This window comes from Poecilia reticulata, chromosome 14 (genome assembly GCF_904066995.2).
Source record: "Poecilia reticulata chromosome 14, P_reticulata-male-v2, whole genome shotgun sequence".
NCBI lineage: Eukaryota > Metazoa > Chordata > Actinopteri > Cyprinodontiformes > Poeciliidae > Poecilia > Poecilia reticulata.
The window spans coordinates 8558001-8582182 of record NC_088843.1 but is presented as its reverse complement, the minus strand read 5'-3'; the positions used below and the strand labels follow the sequence as shown (position 1 = coordinate 8582182).

General features: G+C 38.3%; 2 protein-coding genes and 1 long non-coding RNA gene across 3 annotated transcripts in view; 2 read left to right on the top strand and 1 right to left on the bottom strand.

Annotated features, from left to right (window-relative positions):
• The first annotated feature begins 79 nt into the window (after nt 1-79).
• On the top strand, nt 80-2389 carry snrnp35 (small nuclear ribonucleoprotein 35 (U11/U12)). The gene has a single exon (XM_008427118.3). It carries the CDS (start codon nt 1422-1424, stop codon nt 2088-2090), a length of 669 nt encoding a protein of 222 aa, XP_008425340.2. The 5' UTR covers nt 80-1421; the 3' UTR covers nt 2091-2389.
• Nucleotides 2390-2951: 562 nt separating this feature from the next.
• On the bottom strand, nt 2952-6234 carry LOC145554786 (uncharacterized). Its single transcript, XR_014090789.1, has 2 exons — nt 5002-6234; nt 2952-3122 (listed from the first exon to the last, which is right to left on the bottom strand). It is a non-coding gene; the product is annotated as an uncharacterized LOC145554786 (long non-coding RNA).
• Nucleotides 6235-6313: 79 nt separating this feature from the next.
• Nucleotides 6314-24182, top strand: part of LOC103475473 (rho GTPase-activating protein 42-like) — an 18500-nt gene continuing 631 nt past the window's right edge. The window contains exons 1-23 of the mRNA XM_008427117.3: nt 6314-6848; nt 9868-9963; nt 10047-10108; nt 13519-13590; nt 14996-15097; nt 15198-15308; nt 15896-16000; nt 17150-17279; nt 17399-17499; nt 18048-18157; nt 18284-18362; nt 18468-18507; nt 18595-18657; nt 18750-18824; nt 18923-19007; nt 19098-19156; nt 19507-19612; nt 19815-19974; nt 20052-20202; nt 22168-22821; nt 22926-23082; nt 23279-23350; nt 23462-23541. Of these exons, the coding sequence (XP_008425339.1) occupies nt 6695-6848; nt 9868-9963; nt 10047-10108; nt 13519-13590; nt 14996-15097; nt 15198-15308; nt 15896-16000; nt 17150-17279; nt 17399-17499; nt 18048-18157; nt 18284-18362; nt 18468-18507; nt 18595-18657; nt 18750-18824; nt 18923-19007; nt 19098-19156; nt 19507-19612; nt 19815-19974; nt 20052-20202; nt 22168-22821; nt 22926-23082; nt 23279-23350; nt 23462-23541 (2824 nt within the window). The 5' untranslated portion in view covers nt 6314-6694. The remainder of the gene's footprint in view (nt 6849-9867; nt 9964-10046; nt 10109-13518; nt 13591-14995; nt 15098-15197; nt 15309-15895; nt 16001-17149; nt 17280-17398; nt 17500-18047; nt 18158-18283; nt 18363-18467; nt 18508-18594; nt 18658-18749; nt 18825-18922; nt 19008-19097; nt 19157-19506; nt 19613-19814; nt 19975-20051; nt 20203-22167; nt 22822-22925; nt 23083-23278; nt 23351-23461; nt 23542-24182) is intronic.

Genomic DNA, 24182 nt, shown 5'->3' with positions numbered 1-24182 from the left:
CAGAAGCGCTACACACGGATAGCTGATAAAAAAGCTCTCCAGGAGGAAGCATACAAGTGGAGCGTGGAGGACATGTAAATTTAAATCGGCATCAGACATCCCCCTGTCCTGATGAAATGAATGCAGCGTGGAAATATATTTTCTAATGGGCTGAAAAGGTTTTTGCTCTGTCTGATCCAGTTCATTACTGTGTCAAAGGCAGCATGGCAGTGTAAATAGTATTAAAGTGGAATCATTTTGATGATTTTTGTTAAAACAGAGCCAAAGTAAAGAAAATTAGTTTTCACTGTTCTCATTAAATAATGTTTTTGTAAAGTTTTGTGTAGTGTGTCTTCATCCCTAAGTTCAAAGTTAATTTTTTGTTATTTGTGCAATTATACTGAAACCAAGCCATGTTAAAGCGGTGGAATGCACTTTTAAGTGTTGCAGTAGTGAGACGAGGTATTTGCAGAACTGTGAAAAGGTATTTGGTTTGTGTGTCACATGTTTCAGGTCATCAAAGAAAGTTGAAGATCAAAGTTTTTAAATGTTTTCATTTATTCTGGGAGTAAATCTTTTCAAGACCAACTGTCCCTATGATAAAAAGCAGCTGAACTCCCCATCATGTTTTTTAATTATATATTAACTACAACTCACTGAGTTTAATTTTACTAAAATGGAAAAAATATTCTGCAAACGCCATAACAAAAAAGTGGAAAATTTTGGGAGGTCTGACTTGGGCAATATGTAAAAAATAATTTGTAATTATGTCATTTATTGTGATAATGGAAATATGTAAAAACTAAGTGCAGAACGTAAAGGCCTTGTTTTGATGATGTGCTGAAGGTGGGGTGTTAGAGTGGGAACTTTTTAGAGACTGAGGCCCAATTTCAATGAGTCAAATGTCTTGTTATATGTGACATGTACATTTTCGTAACTGAAGGTAACAGTTACTTGAAAGTGTAATTTTTTTAGCACAGTGTGCCTGGAAAATGTGTAATATCGCCTATTTAAATGATTTAATTATAATTTCGTGAAACAAACATTAAAAAACTGTTCAAGCAGCAAAGGTAACAATCCCAAAGAAACTAGCAGTTTGGGTGGATATTTGTAACCATAATTAGTTTACTATTGGTGCAGTAAATAAAGCATCCTATTTTTAGGGGGAAATATTCACGATAATTAATTGTGCAATTCATCCTGTTATTGCGCGTCTCATTAAAAAGCCTGGAGAAGAGGAGACGTCCTGAAGTAGGAACCAATAAAATGTGACGTAGAAGACCTCGTTTCCTCACGGATTATTTTTGTTGATGCGCTTCGATACTTCAACGCTGTAACGAACTGTAACTGTTTTTAACGGTAAATGTCCGTGTTGCCAAGTTATACCAGTCTGAGTAGCTGCTGCTGATTAGTTTGAAGCCTGAAAAATCACCACGGCTAAAATGTCTGACTGGTGTCCGATAGCGAAAGACTACAACCCTCTGAAAGCTGGAAGCATCGACGGGACAGACGTGGAGCCCCATGACCGGGCGGTATGGAGGGCCATGTCTGCCCGCTATAAGCCCAACAAGGGCGTCGTTGGCGACCCGCTGCTCACATTGTTTGTGGCCCGCTTGAACCCCCAGACAACTGAAGACAAGCTGCAGACAGTGTTCTCAAAATATGGAGACATACGGCGGCTCCGGCTTGTTCGGGACATCGTTACGGGTTTCTCCAAAGGATACGCCTTCATAGAGTATAAGGAGGAGCGGTCCGTGAGTCGGGCTCGCCGGGACGCCGACAAGCTGGTGGTGGACCAGCACGAAGTGTTCGTGGACTTCGAGCAGGAGAGGACCCTCAGAGGATGGGTACCGCGGCGTCTCGGGGGCGGGTTGGGCGGCAAAAAGGAGTCCGGACAGCTGCGTTTCGGCGGCAGGGACAGACCCTTCCGCAAACCGATAAACCTAGGACCCGGGGCCACGCAGGAGCGAGGACTGGGGGATGGAGACCGAGGAGAGCCTAGAGCCAGGGGGGACAGACGCCGGTACGGAGAGAGCGACTGGGGCAGTAGGGACAGGAGAGATTACCGGGAGAGAGACAGGGGTGATCGCAGACACAGAGACTGGAGATGATGATGATGATGATGATGATGATGCTGTTTATAGGCATTTTAGACTAAAATGCCAGGTTTGTCTGCAAAGAACAGACATTTCAACTGGTTTCGGATTGCTTTACCTGATGTGCAATAATTTCTATTTTCCCTTTTTTTTTTTTTTTTTTTTAGTTTTTTGTTGTTAAAAATACTTATTGGGCTCTTCAAACTCAATAGGAGTCCAATTATATTTATTGTATAATTGCACCTTGTACATTACATCCAAGTTGTCCACATGCAAAGAAGTAAAAGTTTCTTTTTCAATTCTGCAAGTCAGAATCAGTTTTTCTCAATTCCTATTTCAATAAGACAGTTCATTTCAGTTCTTATATTTTCCAGTTTGCGAATGTTGACACACAGGTTTTGATTTTTGCTAATAAGGATTGTAAAGTGTTTTTAAACCATGATTGACACAAGAGTGTAAAGCCCCCCAGAGATCCAAATAAAACAAGTAAACAAAAAAGAAGTTTATTTGTATTTAGCACCCCCTGAGCAATCGCAGCTACAGACTTTTTGTGATTATGTCTCTACCAGGTTTGCAGATCTAGAAGTTAAAGTTCTGTCAGATTGTATGAAGAGGGTCTGTGAACAACATAAGGGGGGAAATGACTGTTTGATCTGGTACAGGAGTGTATTGTTACAATCTGACCACCATGATGATTGGTTAAAGTGCAAAATTATTATAAAAAAAAAAAAAGTTTTGAGATGTTTTGCAAATAGGCCTCTTTCAGAAATCTATTTTTTATTATACATGATTGGCAAATGAGACTGTGGTAAGAATATTTGTCCTACTTGTCAAGTTTTATAGTTGTCAAAGATGTTACAGTAGCTGTTCCCTGCCTCAAGATTAAAATAGCAGAATATTTTATTTCCAACATGACTAAACTTGTGCAGGTTAGAACTCAAGAGGCCTTGTTGTCTGGATGAAGCCAGTTTCTGCTTGTCAGCTTCCCTGAGCTTCAGGATGAGCCAGCTTGGGTATGCCTCTTTTTGCACAGTGTTGAATTCAGTCCTGCAAAGTCAGAACACAGACAGATGACTGCAGGAGACTGAAGAGATGTCAAAACTGGTGTCTCCTGAAAGCAGAGTTGATGCCGAGGCTGTGTACAGGCCAGAGAATGTCCTGAATGACATTCTCCTGAAGTTTTACAAATGAAAACTTCTTGTCTATACATGAAATGTCAATCTGGATTTCATGTGTAAAGAGTAACCTCAGCAAGTTTTAATTAATACATATAACTTTTTGTTTGACATTGTTGCAATACAACCACAGGCATTAACATATTTGTTTATAAGTTTACCAAAAGAAATTGCATAATTGTGACATGGAAGGACGTTTTTTCATTTACACATAATTTGAAAGTTTGTATTCAGCTCTCTTTCTCCTTTGAACAGTTCGAAGCTCTGAACAGTCCATTTCAAAATCAGTGGCACAAATACAGACTAAGGTGTGGGAGCATTAACCACATAAGAAAAGTTTCATATTTACTCTGAAGGAGCTGCAGAGATCCACAACTCAGGTATAGAATCCATCCCCCGCTCCTTTTGAGGAGCGGGGGAAAAGTTATAAGAAGTTTGTCATTAGTCACAGGAGACCATTGAACATGAATAGGGGTTTGGTCAGAAGAAACTAAAATGGAACTACATGCAAAATGTTAATGTGGTTGAAAAAGAACATAGTGGCGACATTGTGCTGTGGGATAGTTTTATCAAGTACAGGGAAGCTGATACGTTTTGATAGGAAGATGAACGGGCCTAAATATAGAGCAATCTTGGAGGAAAAAAAGCCTGTTAGAAGTTCCAAGACTTCAGACAGGAGCAGATTTTCACTGTTAAGCCAGATATTGACCCTAAACACATATAGCAACAACTGAAAGGTTTGGAACAAGGTATGTTCAAGAGCTCAGATTTGATTAAGTGGATTTAGTTTCTAATACTTTGTCTTTTTCTGACATGTTCATTTGTTGCATTGTTTGTATTTCACTACATGGAGAGAATAGTCTAATAACCAAACAATTACCCACAACCCTCACACTAACTGAGAGGTCTATAAAGAACAAAGTACAAATGTCTCCTCTAAAACCAATAAACTCACATCTTATTTTAAAATATACGTAGCACCTTTGGATGTGGTCTCCATCTTGGAGGCTGTGCTCGGTTACATGAAATAGCCTGGGAAAACAGCAATACGACCCTTTGTTTTTTTAAGATCCTGATTATAAAAAGCAAATACAAATCTTTTTTTAGTTATCTTCATCATATGTGTGGTTAGGAAAATGTTACAGTTATAAATGACACCTCTTTCTCAACACTTTGTTGAAAAAGTGCTTTCTTTTCTTAACTTCTTTACATTTTCTGCTACAATCACCGTCATTTCAGTGTATTTTCTTTTTGTTTGTTTGTATGTCTTCTTTGTTTCTTCCTTTCTTGATGCTCCCACTATGAAGAAAAGGTAAGTGGTATTAATAGTCTTGCCTGATAATGTAGGGTAACCTGTTTTAAATAGATCATTTTAATTACCAAAAATGTAATAAGGCAGTCTATTCAAGTCCAGACTGACTGATTGTAAAAGAGCACTAACTTCATCTGTTGCATTGCCCCAAATGAGTGAAGTTTTAACCATTACGGTTGGAGGCTCTCCTCTGTAGGGTCGACTATGCAGAAATAATTCATGGTAGTGGCAGGGGTGTTGTATGTGGGCATTTTCAAAGAATACTTTGTCTGAAGGGTCTCGAATTAAAGACATTATCAACAACTTTAATTCTTCTGTGCCTGGTACTTCAAAACCTTTGCTTTTATATATTATCTTTCAGTAAATATTTAAAAAAGTTCACAATTTCCCATGAATTTGAAAAAATGCTGCACAAAATACTTATGAGTATACAGCTTACCTTAAATGGAAAATGTCTTGACTCTTCCTAAGCTGTCTGTGTCAAAACTACTTTTAAGCCTGTTGACTCCAGTAGCCATGGTGTTCCAGTCTTTTCCACCGCATATACTAGTAACCCAACAATAAAACAGCAGGGTCACCAAGAGAGTACTGAAACCTTGCAGGAGTTGTTGGGTTTGAAGGGACGGAAGGGCCTGTATAAATATTTGTTTTCAACTTTATCAAAGACTGATTAACCAGAAAAAAAGAGAAAGAAATAGCCATCTCAGACAATGTGCAATGAGGAAATGTCGAATGACTCAGGATGACTCAGTTGTCCAGCAGCAAGTGTGATGTTGAAAGTGAATTTGAGAACTGCAGTGTTTCATTACACATAATGAAACAACCGAATGTGATTCTGAGTCTGTTTGGAGGTTTGGAGAATGTCTGGCCAGAGTTCAGTAATCATGTGTGCCTCTCTGCATTCTCTTGGCAAAAATCCCACAGCGGTGTTTCTTTCACTTTAAATAGTCCAATCCATTCATCAGATGGCCTTTTCCCTGGGAAAACCACAAAAACACTGCCAAATTAATGATCTCTCTTGATCTCATCTCACTTAAACATGTATCTTCTTTTAAGAAACTCTAATAACTATAATTTAATTCTAAAATAAAAAAAACATTTAATCGTCTAGTTACTTAATATTTTTCTTAGGGGTCCCATGGAATTGGAAACTGGATGTAAACATAAACAAATATGTTTACCATCAATTATCCAAAGCAAAAGTTTACAGTATTGTCACAGACCTGCAAGACAAGATTCCAGCACTATTACATGTAAAAATGTATCTGCAGCAATTAAGGAGCCCAAAAAGCACCGTTGTAGAAACAGGATTGTAACTATTTATATCACAGAGCATTTTACAAAAAAACAACAACATACATTTCACTTCCAACCTTAAATCCAACAGTAGTTTTAACCCTCCTTCTCCAAAAAGAATAAGTGTGTATTTTAGTGGTCTAAACCAACAACCTCTGACGTGTTTATTCTTTTCAAAAATAACTAAAGTGGATTATGCATTAAAAAATCTTTGTTCAAGACCTCAGAAAAGTAGTTTATACAAACAAGAAGGCACAGGAGGCTTCAGAAAAGCTATCCTTCTGAATCTCTGCCTACAGACTGCAGACAAGACTACTCAGTTTTTCTTGGCAAACTTTTCCCCGGATTTCTGTCCACGCCAGCAGGAGTCTCCCGTTCCCATAGTAACAACCCTTCCATTGGAGCCGTAAGTGAAAAAAAAAAAAGTTAGCTTCCAAGTGGTCGTCTGGAGTTTTTATGGGTCCTAAGAAAAGCATTTTTCGGTTCTCCGACTCTTAGTCATTTCTGTTTCATTTTTATAACTTATTAATTCATAGCGAAAGTATATTTCAGAGCAGTGCGTTTACAAAGTAGAACAGCTCGGCAAGGCTCGCTGTGAAAGCTAGCCAAACCCTCTCTGTCACAGGCTCTGCTGTGTATCAGTGTCCGGAAGTTCTTGCGAGGGGGGAAAAAGGGAGAAAGGCATGAAAAGAAGGAGCTGGAAGAAACATTAGACCAAGAATTTTCGTGCGTAATAAAACAGCTCGTTATGTGAAAGGTTTTTCCCCCTACGGTTCAGATTACTGAGACGTCTTGTTGCAGTTCTTTAATTATTAGCCGCCTGTGCTGAGTTATCGATGGGTCTCCCGACGTTGGAGTTCAGTGATTCTTTGCTGGATAGTCCGGAGTTCAGAGAGCGGCTGCAGTGCCATGAAATTGAGCTGGAGAGAACCAACAGGTTTATAAAAGACTTGATAAAAGATGGAAACATGCTCATATCCGCCCTCAGAAGTAAGTAAACAACGACTGATTAATGTTTTGTAAGATTATTTAACCTGATTCGGCGCATGGTGGGATAACAGAGAAAAGCCCGAGGCCACCAGTTCAATCCCATTTAGTTTACCTACTTAAACTCTCAGAGGGCAGATTTTTCTATATATCGTTATTTACCATACATTGGTGCGGTTAGTTACTATGTAATACATATTATATAATATCTGTATGGTAAAAGTACCATTACTTAACTTTAAACGGAATTTTACTGCACATTTGCTATGGATAACCTACTGTTTAAAAATACATATTGTTACTGATTGCACATTAGATATGATTTAGTGGTTGATGGAGTATAACTACATGCATTAATTGAAAGAAAGTCATCCAGCACCAGGGACGTTTCCAGAAAGTTTTGTAAAGGGTGGCAAAATGGGGCCCACTAATTATCATGGGCTGTAGTACAGAAAGAAAAGAAAAGAAAAAGACAGAAAAGGAGAGAAAGCCCCAAGAGATTTTCAGGATTTTTATTTACTGTTAGTGTGTTATGGCATAACCTGAAACTTAAGTCTGACGTAAAAATCACGATTCCTTTTTTAACAACTTAACATTTCCTGTTTTCAAATACCTATACTCCAAAAATCACCAAATGTGATTACGTTCTTTTTAGCCCTCAAAACATTTGTGCACATGACTTTAAAAATAGTTGCTCTCTTAATAAGATAGACATTTAGGAAGAGGCATACAATGACAAACAGAAAGAAAACAGTAAGATAAAGTTTAAAAAAATGGTATTGGCCAAAATCGGAATCGGCAGATCAGGCTTTATAAAGATCGGTAGTTGGTGATTAGCCGGAAAACTGCAATTGGTTGACCCCTACAAGACATGTATAGCTGTATTTCTACAAAAGATGTTTTCTACAAATCTTTGACTTATGGTGGTTGAGTATATAAATGTTAAACTTAAACGTTTTATTCTCTAAATCATGTATTACATTGTCTTACATGCATGTGGTTTTACATTTGTGTGCCACTGTCTGTTGGTGTATCACATTAAAGAAAATAAACTGAAGCTTGTGAATGTGATCTGAAAAAAAATTGTTTACAGGGTGTGAATACTTTCACACAGCAAGACACTATTTTAAAAATGGGAAAATTTAGCTTCCTCTTTTTCTTTTAGAATTATCTTACTACTTCTTCAAAGCTTGAGAAATCGGTACAAGTTTCATAGACACTGCAAAGCAAACCCTTAGGTTGCAATGGGTTAACAAGTGGAGGGTCGAGATTCTTTCTTCACTTAAGTTGTAGTGATGCAGTGCAGCATTTCAGTCCCATTATGGTTACAGGTTAACAGAGAAAGGCTGAATTACCATAAAAACTAAACAGCACAGCGTCTAAGAATCCCAAAGCTTCTTCGAGAAAGGCCTACATTTACATCAGATTAGGTGGTTTGTGCTAATTTATCAACCTTTTATTTATTAGCGTTTATTGTTACTGATCATGATTCTGTTAAAAAACCTTATTAGCAATAGTTGATCATCAAAAATCCTCAGACTGCAGTTTTATACTTTTATCCTTTATCTTTTATAATTAAGGTCATTCATATTTCTTCTCATTACTGATGAAGCAGCTTCATCTAACATCTTGGTGTATTCACCTAACATTAATTCTCATATTCAAAACTCCTTTTGTTGTTAGCACAATTATTTTATTCTGGGAAAATAAAAATTTGATAATCTGATCTGAAAATACTGACATATCAGCAGCGTTTTCTTCCATCTGGTCCAAAGGTTTGAAAATTAAGTCTTTGTTTAATTAACAATGTCTAAATAAGAGTTTTACAGTTGTAGAAATGTAATTATTGACACTGGGTTGAAATAGAAGTTTATTTTTTTCAGTATAAATCTGTTTTTTTTATTAGAATTTGTCCTTTTGTTTATCGTTATCATTATAAAAACTTCCAATTGCTGATGTTTACAAGCTTTAAAAACTGCCTGTACTCTTGTAATTGTCATTTTTACAATTCTCTCCACTGTTTGTTCCATGAGAGCATCAATAATATGAATTAATTAAAAAACATGATTAATGCAATTATAGCGTGCAGCTTAGTAATCAAAAATCACCCGACTGCATGTAACTGGTGTCCTAAAGACTCTTATGTCAAATGTTTTTCAAGGTTGCTGTGCCACGCAGGTCCAGCCATGCAGTTATCTAAAACAGGCCACAAAGAAGTTTAGATTTTTTTATCACCACTTTTATCATTTCCACAATTTTACCACCTGCTTTTTTACACAGCTAGTGTCATTTCAAGCCATACTGCAAAGACAAAACCCCCTGAATTGCAGTGTGAAAAGTAAATATTTAGGGAAATCTGTTGATTTTAAAAACTGACGAAGACTCTTCACCTGCCTGCAGGTTACGTCTACCAGCAGGGTCAAACTAAATGGCTGCATTGTTCTTGAGAACACGTCCTTTTCTGTTAAGAATCACCTGAGACACCATATTTAGATCCAGCAGTGTGCAGTTTGTTATTTGAGACTCGTGTTAAGCATTTTTTGGGCTATTTATTTTTTAAACAAGATGATTTACTAAACTTAAGCAGACGAGTACAAGTCAACTTAGTTTCCATCTTATGGCTGTAATGAATAGGACTTTCTTTCTGTTCCTGGTGGTGGAGAGCTTTGGGTTATTCAGTTCCTTTTACATGTTGAAAACCAAACGTGACTTCAGATCCCTGCAGGGGTTTGGTTTGGTTCGGATCGCATCTCACAGCAGCGCAGTGTAGTGACAGAGTGAGACACACAGAAAGAGCATTTAACACAAACACATGTGTTATCACCAGGTGTGGCAGTTCGCTTACATCAGACTTTGACACTTGGTATCACATAAAATGCCATATCCTTGTTTCAAAACATCAGCATTATTTCCTAAGAGAAACAGGGATCGTTGTAATTGGTTTGACCAGTGACATCAGTGAGCTTTTATTAAAATTATATTGGCAACATGATTATTATACCCGCCTGTCCATTTTCCTCAGGTCTGTCTCTGGCAGTGCAGCGGTTCTCTCAGTCGCTGCAGGAGTTCCAGTTTGAATGCATTGGCGATGCTGAAACTGATGATGAGATCAATATAGGTGAGAAAAATAAATCCATCTATGTTTCCTCTGAAAGATATGACTGGACTTCAGAGATTATAAGTCTGTGATTTGTGCTGCAGCTCAGTCCTTGAAGGAGTTCTCTCAGCTTTTAAGCACCATGGAAGAGGAGCGAAAACGACTGGTGAGAGTTTACGCTTTTGTTTTATATATTGTTCATGTGCAGAGTAAAAGGAGACTAATCTACAGACGTAAACAAAACTGGTATTTTCAGCTGCTTCCTTTCTCAGGTTTTGTCTTAATGAAACACATTATTTATTAAAAATGAATTTCTGCAGTGGTACAGTCGTTTATGTGTATTGCACATTTCAGCAACAAGGCAGTTCAAAGTGCTTTGCATCTTATAATCATCATACAGTCACTAATTATGAAACAACATATAGCAATATTTTAACTGAACCCATCAATTTAGATTCCTGGCTCCTCATTCAAACTGTATGTTCATTAACTTCTCAGTTCTTGAAAAGAATGTTCTTTTTTTTTTTTTGCCATTTAGCAAATATAAATGTTTTGGTGATTCAAACTGATCTAAGGCAGGAAAAGTTCAGTGAGAAACAGAGGTTAAGTGTCTGTTATACAGAGTATGTTTACACTTGGTTTCAAATGAGATCATACTAAAACCCCTCTTTTGCAACATATTATTGATATGTTTGTCTTTCTTTTGTTCTGTGCTGTTGCAGTTTATTCATTTAAAATCCGGTAAGTCAAACAGCTTTGAGACGCGATAAAGATCATCTGGAAACAGCATCATGCTGGCACTATTAATTTACACATGCATGTAGAAACGTGATGCTTTTCACGCCGTTTCAGCAAACAGCTTTCTGCTGGGGCTTTCTGTATTATTTGACTCGAGCTTTGTCTCGTCGTACGTTTTGTGTTTCCTCAGTCTAAATTTAGACACAAGCACAAGTAAATACTGAGCAGATTGTGCGTCGATGTGAAGATTTTAGTCCTTTTAGGCAACTTCTCACTAGCCTCCTTTTTATTTGTCTCTTGTTCTGGCTTTCCCACAACTTTGATTCACACATTTGTGGGTTAACTTTGTGCCAGCAGCAGTGTGTGTTCACCACAATGTGGAAATGTCTTGGACTCAGTGATCCTCCATCATTTGGAGGCCTTTGTGAGGACTGACTCAATTCTGGCACACTCTGTGTGAAGCCAAAGCGTAGACCGCTAACAGAGACGTATAGTATGCCGCTTTATATATAAGTCCTTGTGTGAGTGTGTGTGTTTGCCTTTGTGGCTGCCTGCATGGTCTGGTTGCACAGGAACCATGTGGAACCTATTCTGGCAATTCCCCTGTGAGACTGAGTGCAGTTTGACTGCCTGGGAAAGTCCATAAAAGGTTTCTGTGTGTGTGTGTGTGTGTGTGTGTGTGTGCGTGCGTGTGTGCGTGCGCGTGCGTGCGTGTGTGTGTGTTTGTTTGTCTTCTGTCTTTTGCTCTTTCAGTGTGTGTTTTGTTGCTTTTTTTAAGCTCACTGTAACTGGAACCCTGGTGATTGATCTAAACTTAGAATAATAACATCATTATTCGAGCTCCTTTTGGAAAATAGTTTCCTCTAAAATACTTTACCTGTTCAACCTGAAAGTTCCCTCCCGGTCTCAGTTTTCAGTTTCCCTCCACTTATTGTGATGTGTTGAAAAATCCAACATTACAAAGAAAGCAGCCCTTTTCTTTGGGCACCAGTGCAACATTAAACTGAAGTTAAGGCGTAGCGCCGAGTTTCTCTCTGTTGTGAATTTAATTTTAATTGATGAATTTATTTCAGAGATTCCACTTAGAGAAAAAAAATCAAATAAAACAAAAGTAGTACTTGCAAATTCCTAAGTGTAAATGCAACACACACAATTACACACAAACACACCACTTATTTGATGACTGTGTCTGAAAAGAGTTAAGAGATAGTTGAACTTAATCCTACAACCAGTTTTTTCCAGACCGAATACAAGTAGAAGTGCGTCAGTTTAGGTACTTGCCAATTCCAAGTACCAAGTCAATAAGTTACTAAGACGTCACACAACTTTTGAAAACACACAGTGGCTCTTCATCTTTTAGGCCTACAGCGCCTCTGATCAAATATACAGCGTGACATATGCTGTTGCATACATTTAAAATAAATTAAAAATAATGAAAGTTAAATTTACATTTTTACAAGTTTTCCTGAACTAACTAGCAAATATTTCAATTAAAATGTAAACTGTAACACATTCAATAAACTTTAGCACCACATCTCTATGATGGCAGGATTTTACACTGATGTTTGCTCTGCTATTTTTCACGTTTCTGGAGTTTCTGCTGCAATGTTGGTTGTCCTGGTTCTCTTTGAATTCGATGTTGTGTTTAGTTTTCAAATTCTTTGCCAAATTAGTCATATTAAAGGAGCATTTTTCAACACTTGACAATTTATCTAAGCACAGCAGGCAGTCTGCTTTTGTAGTATCCTCCATGTTTGTCTTGAAATATACACAAAATACAGACATTTTTCCCTCTTCCAGCTTTTGTTTTTGTTTTTTGGGAGTTGTCTTGATGTATTATCACCACCACCTTGTATGAAGTGTTTTCGCACCCCGCCCAGGAGAAAACCCAGGCACAAAAGTGGTGTCGGTTCAGAGTATCGGGTTGCTTTTACAAGAACCTGATGCTGGTATCGGTACAAGAAGAAAAGGCATTCTCTCTATACTTAATGAGTATATCTAAAAGTGACTCATTGAATCACTAAATACAAATTTAACAATATTGACGACGACAATGGAGATTTAACAGAGGTGGCTGTGGGATATTTGCAAACTCTTAAAGTTTTTTATTCCTTGATTCTATTACAAGAGTTAAGTTTACACTAATAGGAAGAAATAATTTGATGAAGGCCTGCATTATATTAGAAAAACACAAGATTGCAATACTATTATCACATATTGCAACCTCCATCCATTATATCCACTACTGTGCATGAGCTTAAGTGTACCAGTTGCTAAGATCTGCATCTGGTGCAGATGTGAGGTGCTAAATACATTATTAGCAGTCAATGCATGAAGAATTTAATTTAAAGATCTGCAAAATGGTTCATCCAGATCGTTGTCTGTGTTTACAATTTTGCTCATAAAATGCAATTGTGATTCAATATATTTTGCAGTTCATACTTTTTAACCCATTTAACAGCTTGAACCCTCTGACCCTTGTCAAATATGTTTGTCAGCATAATGTGTTATCTTGACATGTGTCAAGATAACACATGTGATTCCTGTGTTATCTTGATCTCCATGTAAATAAATTGTTGCTGTAGAATAAATCTCCATCTTCTCAGTGATACTTTTTGTGAAGCTGACCGTCGATTAACAAATTATGTCTTATTTGAAAGATTTTTCTGGGCACGTCACCGAATTAAAAGCTTCACAAAATTTCTTTAATAAAACCATATTTGAACTTCAACAGTGGACTTGCAGCTGCAGTCCTCATGGGACATTTTTGCTGCTGTTCTTGGTATTTACTGTTACAACAAACTGAACTCACGTCTTTTTTTTTTTTCGTTCTTTCAGATCCAGAATGCAGATGACGTGTTGATCTCACCACTGGAGAGATTTCGGAAGGAGCAGATTGGAGCAGTTAAGGTACATCCACTTCTCCAGATGGTGATGTTCAAATCAAATAAATGTTCATTGTGCTGAGAAGTTATCCAGTGATGAATTAACAATTAGAAATTCAGTTAGTTCAGATAAACGATGGATCGCAGTGTAGAGTCAGTGACAGGGTCATGGGAACGGACACTGGGAAAGACTGGGAGCATGTCACAGACAGAGACAGTATAAACACAACGAATATGTGGTGTCTGCTTACTGCAGCTGTTCAAGTTGATTTATCCACTTATCTAACTTTCTCTTTTCTATAACTGGTAAGAGGACGCGGTGTGATTTACTGAGTTTGGTTATTAAAAAAAAGCAACCTGAAAGTTCAGCCTCTGCTCACCTCTGTGCATTTGTTCGAGCAGCTTCTCAGTTTGCAGAATGTAACACACCAAATGTGTGAGCAGCACATCTTCAGCTAGACCTTACAGAGCAAGAATATCTGTGGCACATGTGGTGTAGTTGGATACTGCAGTGCAGCTGTTGGAAGAGAGCTGTTTCTTAATTATTTCTGGCAGAGTCTCTTTGTTTATTATTAACGGCCTTTTAGTTCCTCAGAGCTGCTGTCTTATTATTTTATAAAACTCTTCCTAATCTTGCAGCAGCTTAGTTGTAGAGTTGGGTTGTTCTGGACAAATTCGCTGACTTAGTAGGTGTATTTTCATGGCATTTTGATGTTAATAGCTCTTACAGAGTAAATCTCTAGTTGCTTTTCCCATGACAACAGTAAATAAGATTGTATTTCATGTGAAGCCAATCTGCTTTTGAAAACGTAATATACCTTGATGTCTGACATATCGGAGCAATTTTCTTCTGAACATTCCGTCTACTTTGAAATGAGTTTGAAATGTGTTGGTGCTTTGTGACTCTTTTCACAGTTTCAGTTCTTTCTGTGTTTTTTTTTTTTTTTGCTCTTTCATGTCACTGTTAGTTTTGGGGATGTAATATTCAGTAGAAGAGCTTCATGTTTTACATTAGCTACATTATATTTAAGATGCCTAATTTCCAGCTTCCTGTTTTTCTTTCCAACCTCTACAGTGTAACTCACAAATGCTCAAGTAGTTTTCTTTCCATTTGTCCTGTTTAAGTCACTCCGTGCTGTCTGGTCTTGTGACTTGATGTGATTAAAGGGCTGAAGTTTAGACCTGCCTCCTTCATGTCTGCATTTGGATCCTTTCAATCTATGTAATAACATAGGTTTCCTGAAAAAGACAAATCTTCTTGAAGCTTTTTTAAAAAAAATATTCTGATGTTTGTGATTCAGAAATAAAAGCAATAATAAACAGCTCTGACGTTAAAGCCTTCGTACAAAACAAGTATGCATACAATTCCTTCTCTGTGGTTTTAGAAATCTTTGTTGCTAACATCCTGTCTCCTGAAATGTGTTTCCCAGGAGGGAAAGAAGCAGTTTGATAAGGAGACAGAAAGGTATTACTCTGTGCTGGAGAAGTATCTCGGTGTGTCCTCCAGGAAGAAGGAGACCCAGCTGCAGGAGGTAAATTCTCAACATTCTCACAAAGCTACAACACATCTCTCCCACACCTGTTAAGTTACATCACATTCTCAGTATTTGTTGTGTATGTTTTTCCTTATAGGCTGACTCACAGATGGACAAAGACAGGCAAATTTTTTACGATGCGTCTCTCCAGTATGTCTTCAAGATCCACGAAGTGCAGGAAAGGAAGAAGTTTGAGTTTGTGGAGCCAGTAAGATTCTATTCTTTAGTACCATTGTTATATTTATAACTGTGTGCAACCCCTTTTTTATATTTAGAGACGGGTATTTGAAGAGAACAATTTCAAAATGGAAGGCAGGCCAGTACATGCTGTTTCATCACAGGGAAGTTCGAGCGATTAGACTTTTCCTGTGATGTGTTTTCTACATACCGACGTCAGCATCAAGCCGAGCCATTAGCAAGTGTGCATATATAAACACACTCACTGGAATAACAAGTGAGCCATGAGCTCAAAAACACACTTTACACACACTGCATGACGAGCGGTAAAACTTTTTAACGATCGATATCAGCAAAGGACGCTTCCTGTTGCCGTAGCAGGACTTCCTGTGATTAGGTTTTTTCCAGCTGACACAGAGGAAGAGCTGTTTGTTGTAAAATAAACAATGACAGTGAAGTAAACAACAAGCAAAGCTCAGAGGGGCTTTCTCTTTGGAGCCAGTTTGGATTATTGAGCAGATGACTGAAAGTCAATTCTCTGTAATTTCCTCGTCACGTTTTAAACTCCCAAGCCCCGAGCTAACATGTCTTCTGTTGATCTCTCCCTGTGCTTCCCAGTTATTGGCCTTCCTGCAGGGCTTGTTTACCTTCTACCACGAGGGTTATGAGCTGGCCAATGAGTTTGAACCCTACAAGCAGCAGCTCCAGTTTAACCTGCAAAATGTAAGTGCTTGTTTTTTCCCTAGCCTTAAGATTAAATCTATGCCTGAGATTACTGCTTTGTAAATAATCACTCGCAATTCAACTGCTGGAAAGGGAGTAAAAGTACTCTGTGTTAAAGTGCAAACTTCACACTCAACTGCTATTTCTGGCATATTGTTTTTAAACAAGACTTTCTACTAATGAATTATATTTATCTTAACAATTAAGTTAGTTAAGTTTTTTTTTTTTTATGAGACAAAAAGTTGCTGTTGTTCTTTTGTGTTTTCTTTTCCTTGTCATCTTACATGTATAAAAAAAATTATCCGGATAAACCAGAAAGTCCTGATCCAGTTGGTTCAGTTTTCTAAGTCTGAATAAATTTGCTTCTTAGGATGCATTTGTGTTGCATATTTTTATCACGTGTAATCTGAACTACCATTTGGATGTCTAACTGGTTTAGCTGTTTAAAATGGTAAAAGTTTAGCTCCAGGTGTTCAGAGTTGGTTTCAATGGTCCAGTGAGTTTTGGCTTTTTTATTAAGGTTGGCATTTTTAGGGGTAAATGTTCAGCAACATTTTGAAAGGGTTTAGAAAAGTGTTTAAAAACATTTTTCATTTGCTCCATGTTTTGTCAGTCTAGTTGAGAAATCTGTGTTCCTGGTTGCAGTTATTTATTACTTGAGTTACTTGGGAAATCTAAACCCTTCATTGTCAGAGAGTGTATGTTTAACAAGATATAGCTTTAAAAAATATATATTAATAGCTTGCTCGAAACTTTCATTAGTAACCATTATGAAGCTCACTGGATGCTTTTTAAAAAGGTGTTGAAGTTGTGCAGCCTAATGGTAAAAGCCACAGATTCACCAATGAAAGTGTTAAAAGTTATCTTTAGCTGAATATTAAATTTGTAAGTAATTTGTCATTACTATACATCTAGGTCTTAAAATTAGATTATGGTGGTCTTAAAAGGCTCAACATTTTACCGTTTAAAACTTCCCCTTTACCTTTTATTGCTCTTTTTTATTTACACCAGAAAAGATCAAACGATGATGATGTTCCATACAAAGCTAGATTACCTAATAATTCACTTTCCTGAATAAGTTTCAAATAAACAATCTACTCATTAACCATAAATAAAACCAGTTCTAAGTTGTTTCTCATTCTTTTAAAGGCTCGCAACAACTTTGAAAGCACTCGTGCTGAAGTTGAGAGGCTGATGAAGAGGATCAGGTCTGCTGAGGACGACTTCAAAGGCCCCAGCTGCTTCACCATGGAGGGATTCCTGTACATACAAGAAAAACGTGAGCTGCTCTTTATTATGCTAGTTACTTTTCCTTAAGGAGAATCCATATGTCTGTCTTACTATATCAGACTCGAAAGAGTTACATTTATGCACAGCAGTGACACGTTGTGTATCCAGGTCCTTTGGGAAGTGTGTGGACCAGGCATTACTGCACCTATGAGAGGAGCTCAAAGATGTTCACCATGAGCAACACGGAGACCAGACCAGCCAGCAGACAGGTGAGCCGGTGGCTCCCATGTTTACTGATTTATTTGTATGGGGAATATCAAGAAAATATTAATTTGTTTTTGTACGACCTTTAATCATTTGGAGTTTGTGTGTCTTTGTCACTTGGAGACTTTTTCCTTTAACTCACTCAGTAACAGTGACCGCACCAAAGAGTTTTGTTGTCAGTGCAACAGTGTTTCATATGAATGCATCTCATAAAAACTTTATGATTCCCTTCAGCTCAGCAGCTCATATTAAAACCTTAAATCCACTTCTAAGAAGGATTGATTTTATAATAAAATCCTTTCTTGAACTTGAACAGGAGAATAAATACTCAAACTACCTTCATCAAACTTGTCTTTGTCGTGTTTTTGTCATTGTGTAAAATGTTTAATTAAACTGCAGACCAGCAGAAACATTTAGGTTGACCAACACTGTTTTCTGCAGCGATACAGACAGTTTTTCCACGTTTCATTTTTCGCACTTAAGTAATTCCTTCCAGTCAGCACTAAACTTTGGCACCCTGCTCATGCGTGTGTGTTGCTGCTCTCTCTGACAGAACGGCGTAGTGACTGGCGCCCCAGAGATGTTCAGGCTACGCTCATGCGTTCGAAGGAAGACGGATTCAATCGACAAACGCTTCTGCTTCGACATCGAGGTGGTGGAGAGGTGAGCGGGCAACCTGACCGAGAGTCTTAGTGTTTCCCATGAATGATGCCTGGTTTATTTTTACCTTCGAATAATTGGGCGTGTGGCTGCCGAATTGAGCTCGGGTGTGACTATGTTCTCATACAGACATGGCGTCATTACTCTACAAGCCCTGTCAGAGGCCAACAGGCGGCTGTGGATGGAGGCGATGGATGGAAAGGAGCCTGTAAGGACACACCCAGCTCCATAAAGAATACGTCTCTGGGGAGAAATTTCTGCTGGGGCTACTAGAAAGCAACTTTTACTCATGTTTTGTTCCGTGTTTGTACAGATTTACACGCTTCCTTCTCTGCTCAGCAAAAAAGAGGAGAGTAAGTGTCAAGTTAAGATTAGAAGATTCTGCTTAAGAGGAGAATTATGTGAGAATTGTTTGGTCTGACTGAGTTTTCATTTTATAGCGTTTCTCAATGAAGCAGGCTTCAACTTTGTTAAGAAGTGTGTTGAGCTGGTTGAAACAAGAGGTATTTCTCGCCTTTACAACGTTTAACCGAAACAATATTTATATATGTTTGCTATATCTACTGTTGATCTTTATTTATTAACTTGTCTGCAGGCCTTACTACGCTTGGACTTTATAGGACAGGTGGAGTAAACTCTAAAGTGCAGCGACTGATGGCGAGCGCATTTGGTATGTTGGTATTTGTATATCTGGGAAAAAGTATTTATTTTATTAAAAATAAAATAACATAGCTATGGAAACATTCTGACATACTAACATCCCTGCAGCTTCTTCTGCGCCCTCCGATGTGCAGCTAGATTCAGAAATCTGGGACAACAAGACTATAACCAGTGGCCTGAAAGATTATTTCAGGTAATCTGGGCAAACAACATGACATTTTTTGCTTGTTTTTTAAGTACATTTCCCCACAAACTATGAATTATTTCTATAAACTACATTCAGGTGTTTGGCAGAACCGTTACTGACCTACAGGCTGCATAAGGAATTTATCAGGGCTGCAAGTAAGAATTTTTTCGATTCTACGACAGAAAACATTTTGCCTTGCAAAAACTCCCAAGATATGAACATCTATCTAAATTGACAGGCTGGACAAGCAGAGTATTAATCAGAGAAACAACCAAGAAGGTTAATGCTAACTATGCTAATGGCAGATTGCAAAAAATCTCAATACAATAGATAAAGCTTTATGGTTTTAATGTGAGAAGTTAGATAAAGTTGAAAACAACTCAACTTTTGCAAGGTATTTTATTGAAGTTGCTGCTAGTTTGAATTTGTTACTTTGTAAAGTTTATTTAGGGTTATGTTAAAGCACACCAGGCTCCTCCATCATCGCTTTTTGCTTCTCTCACAGAATATGATGACCAGACGTACAGAGTGAGAGCAATTCATGCTCTTGTATACAAACTCCCAGAAAAAAACAAAACGATGTTGGACGTCTTAACTAATCATCTTCACAAGTATGTACATGATTTAATTGTGCTTTTATTGTTTAGCTTTCACTAGCATTTCTGTTTTAAAGAAGTGTCTAAAAATGATTTATGAAGTAAAATTTTAATCTGTTTTGTCTTTTAAATTGTAGCTCATTCGTTTGCATTTGCCAGATTCCTCTGTGTATTTAGCCATATAGCTGAGCCTCTCTGTTTCTGTTTTGGTGTGTAGGGTGTCCTCTCACAGCGATCAGAACATGATGACCGTGTCTAACCTTGGGATGATCTTCGGCCCCACGTTGATGAGGTCGCAGGAGGAGACGGTGGCCGCCATGATGAACATCAAGTTTCAGAACATTGTGGTGGAGATCATCATTGAAAACCACGACAAAGTGAGTTTAAAAGCTGTCACACACATGTAAGCACAGAGCCCACTCACATTGATGCCAACTGTTTGTGTTTGCGTCAGATCTTCGGTGAGGCTCCGGACCTGTCGGTGCCGCTGCCTCAGGCGCCGTCGTCTCGCTCCACTCCACGGAGGAGCAAGGCCATCTGTCTGTCATCTGGAAAGAGAAAGGCCCGTCTGTACACTCCTGCTCTCTGCCTGGCAGACAATGACAGTGAGTCTTTTAATTTATCTTGTAAATGACACATCTTACCATGTATATTAGGCTTCCAGGTAGGTAAGTCTCTTTTTTTGCACTTAAATACATTTTTTAAAATAGAGTCATATTCAAAGCAGAAATTGGGGAAATTTTCATTTTAAATCTTTGTCCTTGCAGTTAATTGGAGCTTCGAAGAAAATATTATTATCAGAATTTTCTAGTCATATCAAAACAGAGGAAGCTGGTTGGCGTTAGCCTAGGGCCTCAGCTAGCATCTCGCTGTGCTAACGTTCTGTTGAGACGCTTTACCAAAGTCGAGAAAGAGTCACATTACATCCTTTCTGTGGTTCATTAACTTTTAAATATTACCTTAAAATTTCAAATAAGTTTGGTTTATTAATGTACTAATAGATTGTTTTACGCATTATTCCTTATTGCTTCGTTGATAGTATCTTAACATTTCTAATTTGACATTTTATTAACATTTCAGTAATATCTACCTTTTATTCATTTGACCTTTTATTAAATTTGGTTCCTGTTTTAGTTCTTAACTTTTAAAACATATATTAATCTAACATTTTGTTGACTTTTTGCCTAACACTTTATTGATTTTGCATTTTAGTAACTCTTACTCATTTACATTTTATTCATTTGAAAATATTAACCCAACACTTTATTTATTTTGGCATTTTATTAAGTTTTGAAATAATATCCTGACCCTTCATTCAATTTGCATTTCAGTACATTCTAAGAATTCCCTCAATATAACATTTAACCATTTCATGTGTCATTAAATGTAACATTTATCTCTTAACTTTTATTACTAAAGAAAAAGCAGAAAACATTTTCAGATTTTGCTTTTTTACAGTACTTTAACCTTCTATGGCATGGCGTTGACCTGAGGTAACAAACAAAAAAGAAATGATAAATAAATAACAAGAAACATAAAGTTAATAATTATATTTGGATCCAGAAACTGTCATGGTCCGACTGTATGATTGATGTGTAATTACAGATGACGAAGCTCTGACAAAAATGCAAAAAAATATTTTCTTCCACCACAAAAAAATAAAAACAACAAAAACGCAGTCATGCCATGGTGGGTTGACCTATGTTCCTCCAAATTTAACACTCTAACATCCTTTAACAATTTTCTTTCTTTACGTGTTCTTCATAAGATTGTAAGGGGGACATTGTGATTTCGATCCACCGCCTAAGAGGCGTAGGGGTGCCTTGTCCGTTTTTACCCCCAAAAATGAAATGAAATGAAATGAATGAAAGACAACATCAATACTTGAAATGATTCTTTGTACGCCAACATCTGCAAAAGCCTCAGGGGATGTTTTCCGTAAGGGACAGTGTCTACTCTAGGGTTTGTCTTCCCCTTTTTGGGCTCTTTTAGAGCCCAACAGCGGGAATGTTGAGACGCTTTACCAAGGTCGAGAAAGAGTCACACGCTGTTAGACAAAGGGCCTTAGTAAAGAGTTACATGTTTGATTTTGTTAAGACACTCATTCCTCAGAGAAACAGAAACTTATCAGGCCACAGAGACATGGTGTGATTTCAGGGAGTGTCTTCAGTCCATATAATCAGCTACCCTCCTCCTCCTCAGACGCTGCACATACTTTTTTAGAAACTCTTCTCGAATGTAATGGTAAAAGCGTCTCCTTTCAGCGCTGAAAGTGAATAAAATAAGTAAAGTCTAAATGATTTTCTTGGCTGATTTCATGCTCCGTGAGTCAATACAAATTATAATTCATCGATCGGGATTTCCATTCCCAACTGTTCCTTTACTGAAGACTTTTATAGCCATTTGTGCCGAGTCAGATCTTCCTGTAACTGTTTTTATTTTTTCCTCAATGTTTTCATTGTAACTGTATTAATTGCTTGGAGTTGTATCACATATCACCAGGACCGCCAGACATAGATCAACAGTCTGGGTCCTCGGTGTGTGATGTGGCGTTTCCTCTTGTTTTTCAGGCGACACGTTCAGCAGCAGCCCTGATACGACTCCGATGGGCAGCCAGGAGTCGTTGTCGTCACACTCCTCTGAAAAAAACGGATTGTCTCAGACCTCCCCTCCATCCTCTCCCGCCGCTGAGCCCGGCTCGCCCCCCACAGCGCAGTTTTCTCCTCCTCTGACTTCCTCCGACTCGCCGCCACGCAATGGGAAAGATCAGAAAGCATCTACAGACAACGCTCCCTCCCCCCGGCTCACGCCTTCCTCTTCCTGGATCTCCGCTCCTCTTTCCTCTGCCGAGCAGACTTCCTCTGTGTCCTCCTCCACATCCTCCTTACTCTCTGCAGTGGAGAGGTCTTTCAACAGAAATTCAACCGTGTCTTTGTCTTCTGCGAAAGACTCGAGATGTGCTTCCACAGCGTCGGTCCAGCCCGCGTCAGGGAGTCGTTCCTCTCCTGTCAGGGAGAAAGCAGCCTCCGTCTCCTCCCTGAAGAGCTCTCAGTCAGAGGAGCGAAGAAACGCATCCTGTGCTGCGGCCACAAAAGTCAGAGGAACAGACTCTACCTCTCCTCCACAGCACAGCACTGCCTCCTCCTCTTCTTCCTCCTCCTCTTCTCTGTTTCCCTACCGGCTTTCCACATCATCCTCTCTCACCTCCTTGCACATTTCAGAAGGTGTGTGAAAGACTCCTTTATTTTTATTTGCCTCTAAAATAAATAAAAGCCGAAACATTTACCACTGTGCAACCGTAATTCTGATCTCTTGTGTTTGGTTGAAGATTACAAAAGCTGTCATGGGTCGGTGCAGAGCCTCATGTCGCTGGAACAACAGGAGAGAGCGAAAGCACGGAAAGGTCACCACCGCTGTGGCTCCGATCTGACCCCGAAGCTCTCCGCAGCGACATCCAGCAACGGCTACTCAAGGCCCGTCTCACTGTGAGCGTCACTTAAAGATGTTCTGCTTCAGTTTAGCATTTCTGTGTTTTAAGGATCTGAGAAAAGAAGCTCAGGAGGACCGAAAAGCAAACTGATTTTCATCACAAATTACATGAAAACTAAATATATTACTTGATTGTGATTAATATTTATGTCAGAATTTTTTATTGTTTTTTATGTTGTGTTTGTGCTGCAGATTATCAGTCAGGCAGCCTCAGCGTGAGAGTTCAGTGTTCTCCTCAGCGTTAGACATCTGTCCCTCTGGAAGGTAAGGCAACATGGATGATATTCGAAGCTGTCGCCTCCTGAGCAGCACATCTTCATGACTGAATCCCTCGTTAACGGAATTAGTGAGCGCCTTTTTAACTCTCTCCTGCAGGGATGCTAGAGCTCTGTACTCCTGTGAAGCAGAGCACAGCCATGAGCTCAGTTTTCCACAAGGGGCACTGTTCACAAATGGTGAGAGTTCATGTTTCTGAGAGTTTCTGAGATTTTAAATGTGAATATTTCATTGTCTTACACTGACATATTTTGATCTGGAGAGAAAAGTGATGCTGTTCTGTTGCGTTTTGATTTTTTTCCTCTTTTTCATGCACGTCTCATGATTATTTGTGACCACTTTCTTTATCCAAATGTAGATTTGTTTTTAACATAATGCATAAATGTCTTACGCTATTTTCGAAGTGCATTTTGGCTTATTAAATTAGATATTAAGCTAATTCGTGATTGACTAAATGACTGTTCTCGTAGATACGTATAATATAACAATTTGCTCCATTCACATCAGTCTAGAATAGGCAGAAAAGGATCAGATCAGCTTTGCTGTTCTCCATTGAACCTTTCTGTTCCATTGAGCCTTTCTGTTATCTTTAAGTCTTGCTCTTTCTCGCTTCCTTGAACGCTGAACAAAAAGCAAACATCATGGTGTAGAAAATACTGTTTAAAATCGCTTCTTACGAGTCTTTTCCACACAATAACAACTTCCAAACTTAGAGTGTTATTGTCGGGACAATGTGTTCTTGCTAAGTACTTCGATGTGTTCACCGATTGGAAAAAGATTTGATCAAGCAGAAAGTTGTCTAATTCCAGTCTCCACACAA

What these genes read in the sequence shown, in the direction of transcription:
- snrnp35 (XM_008427118.3), top strand. Translation starts at nt 1,422, where the DNA reads ATGTCTGACTGGTGTCCGATAGCGAAAGACTACAACCCTCTGAAAGCT.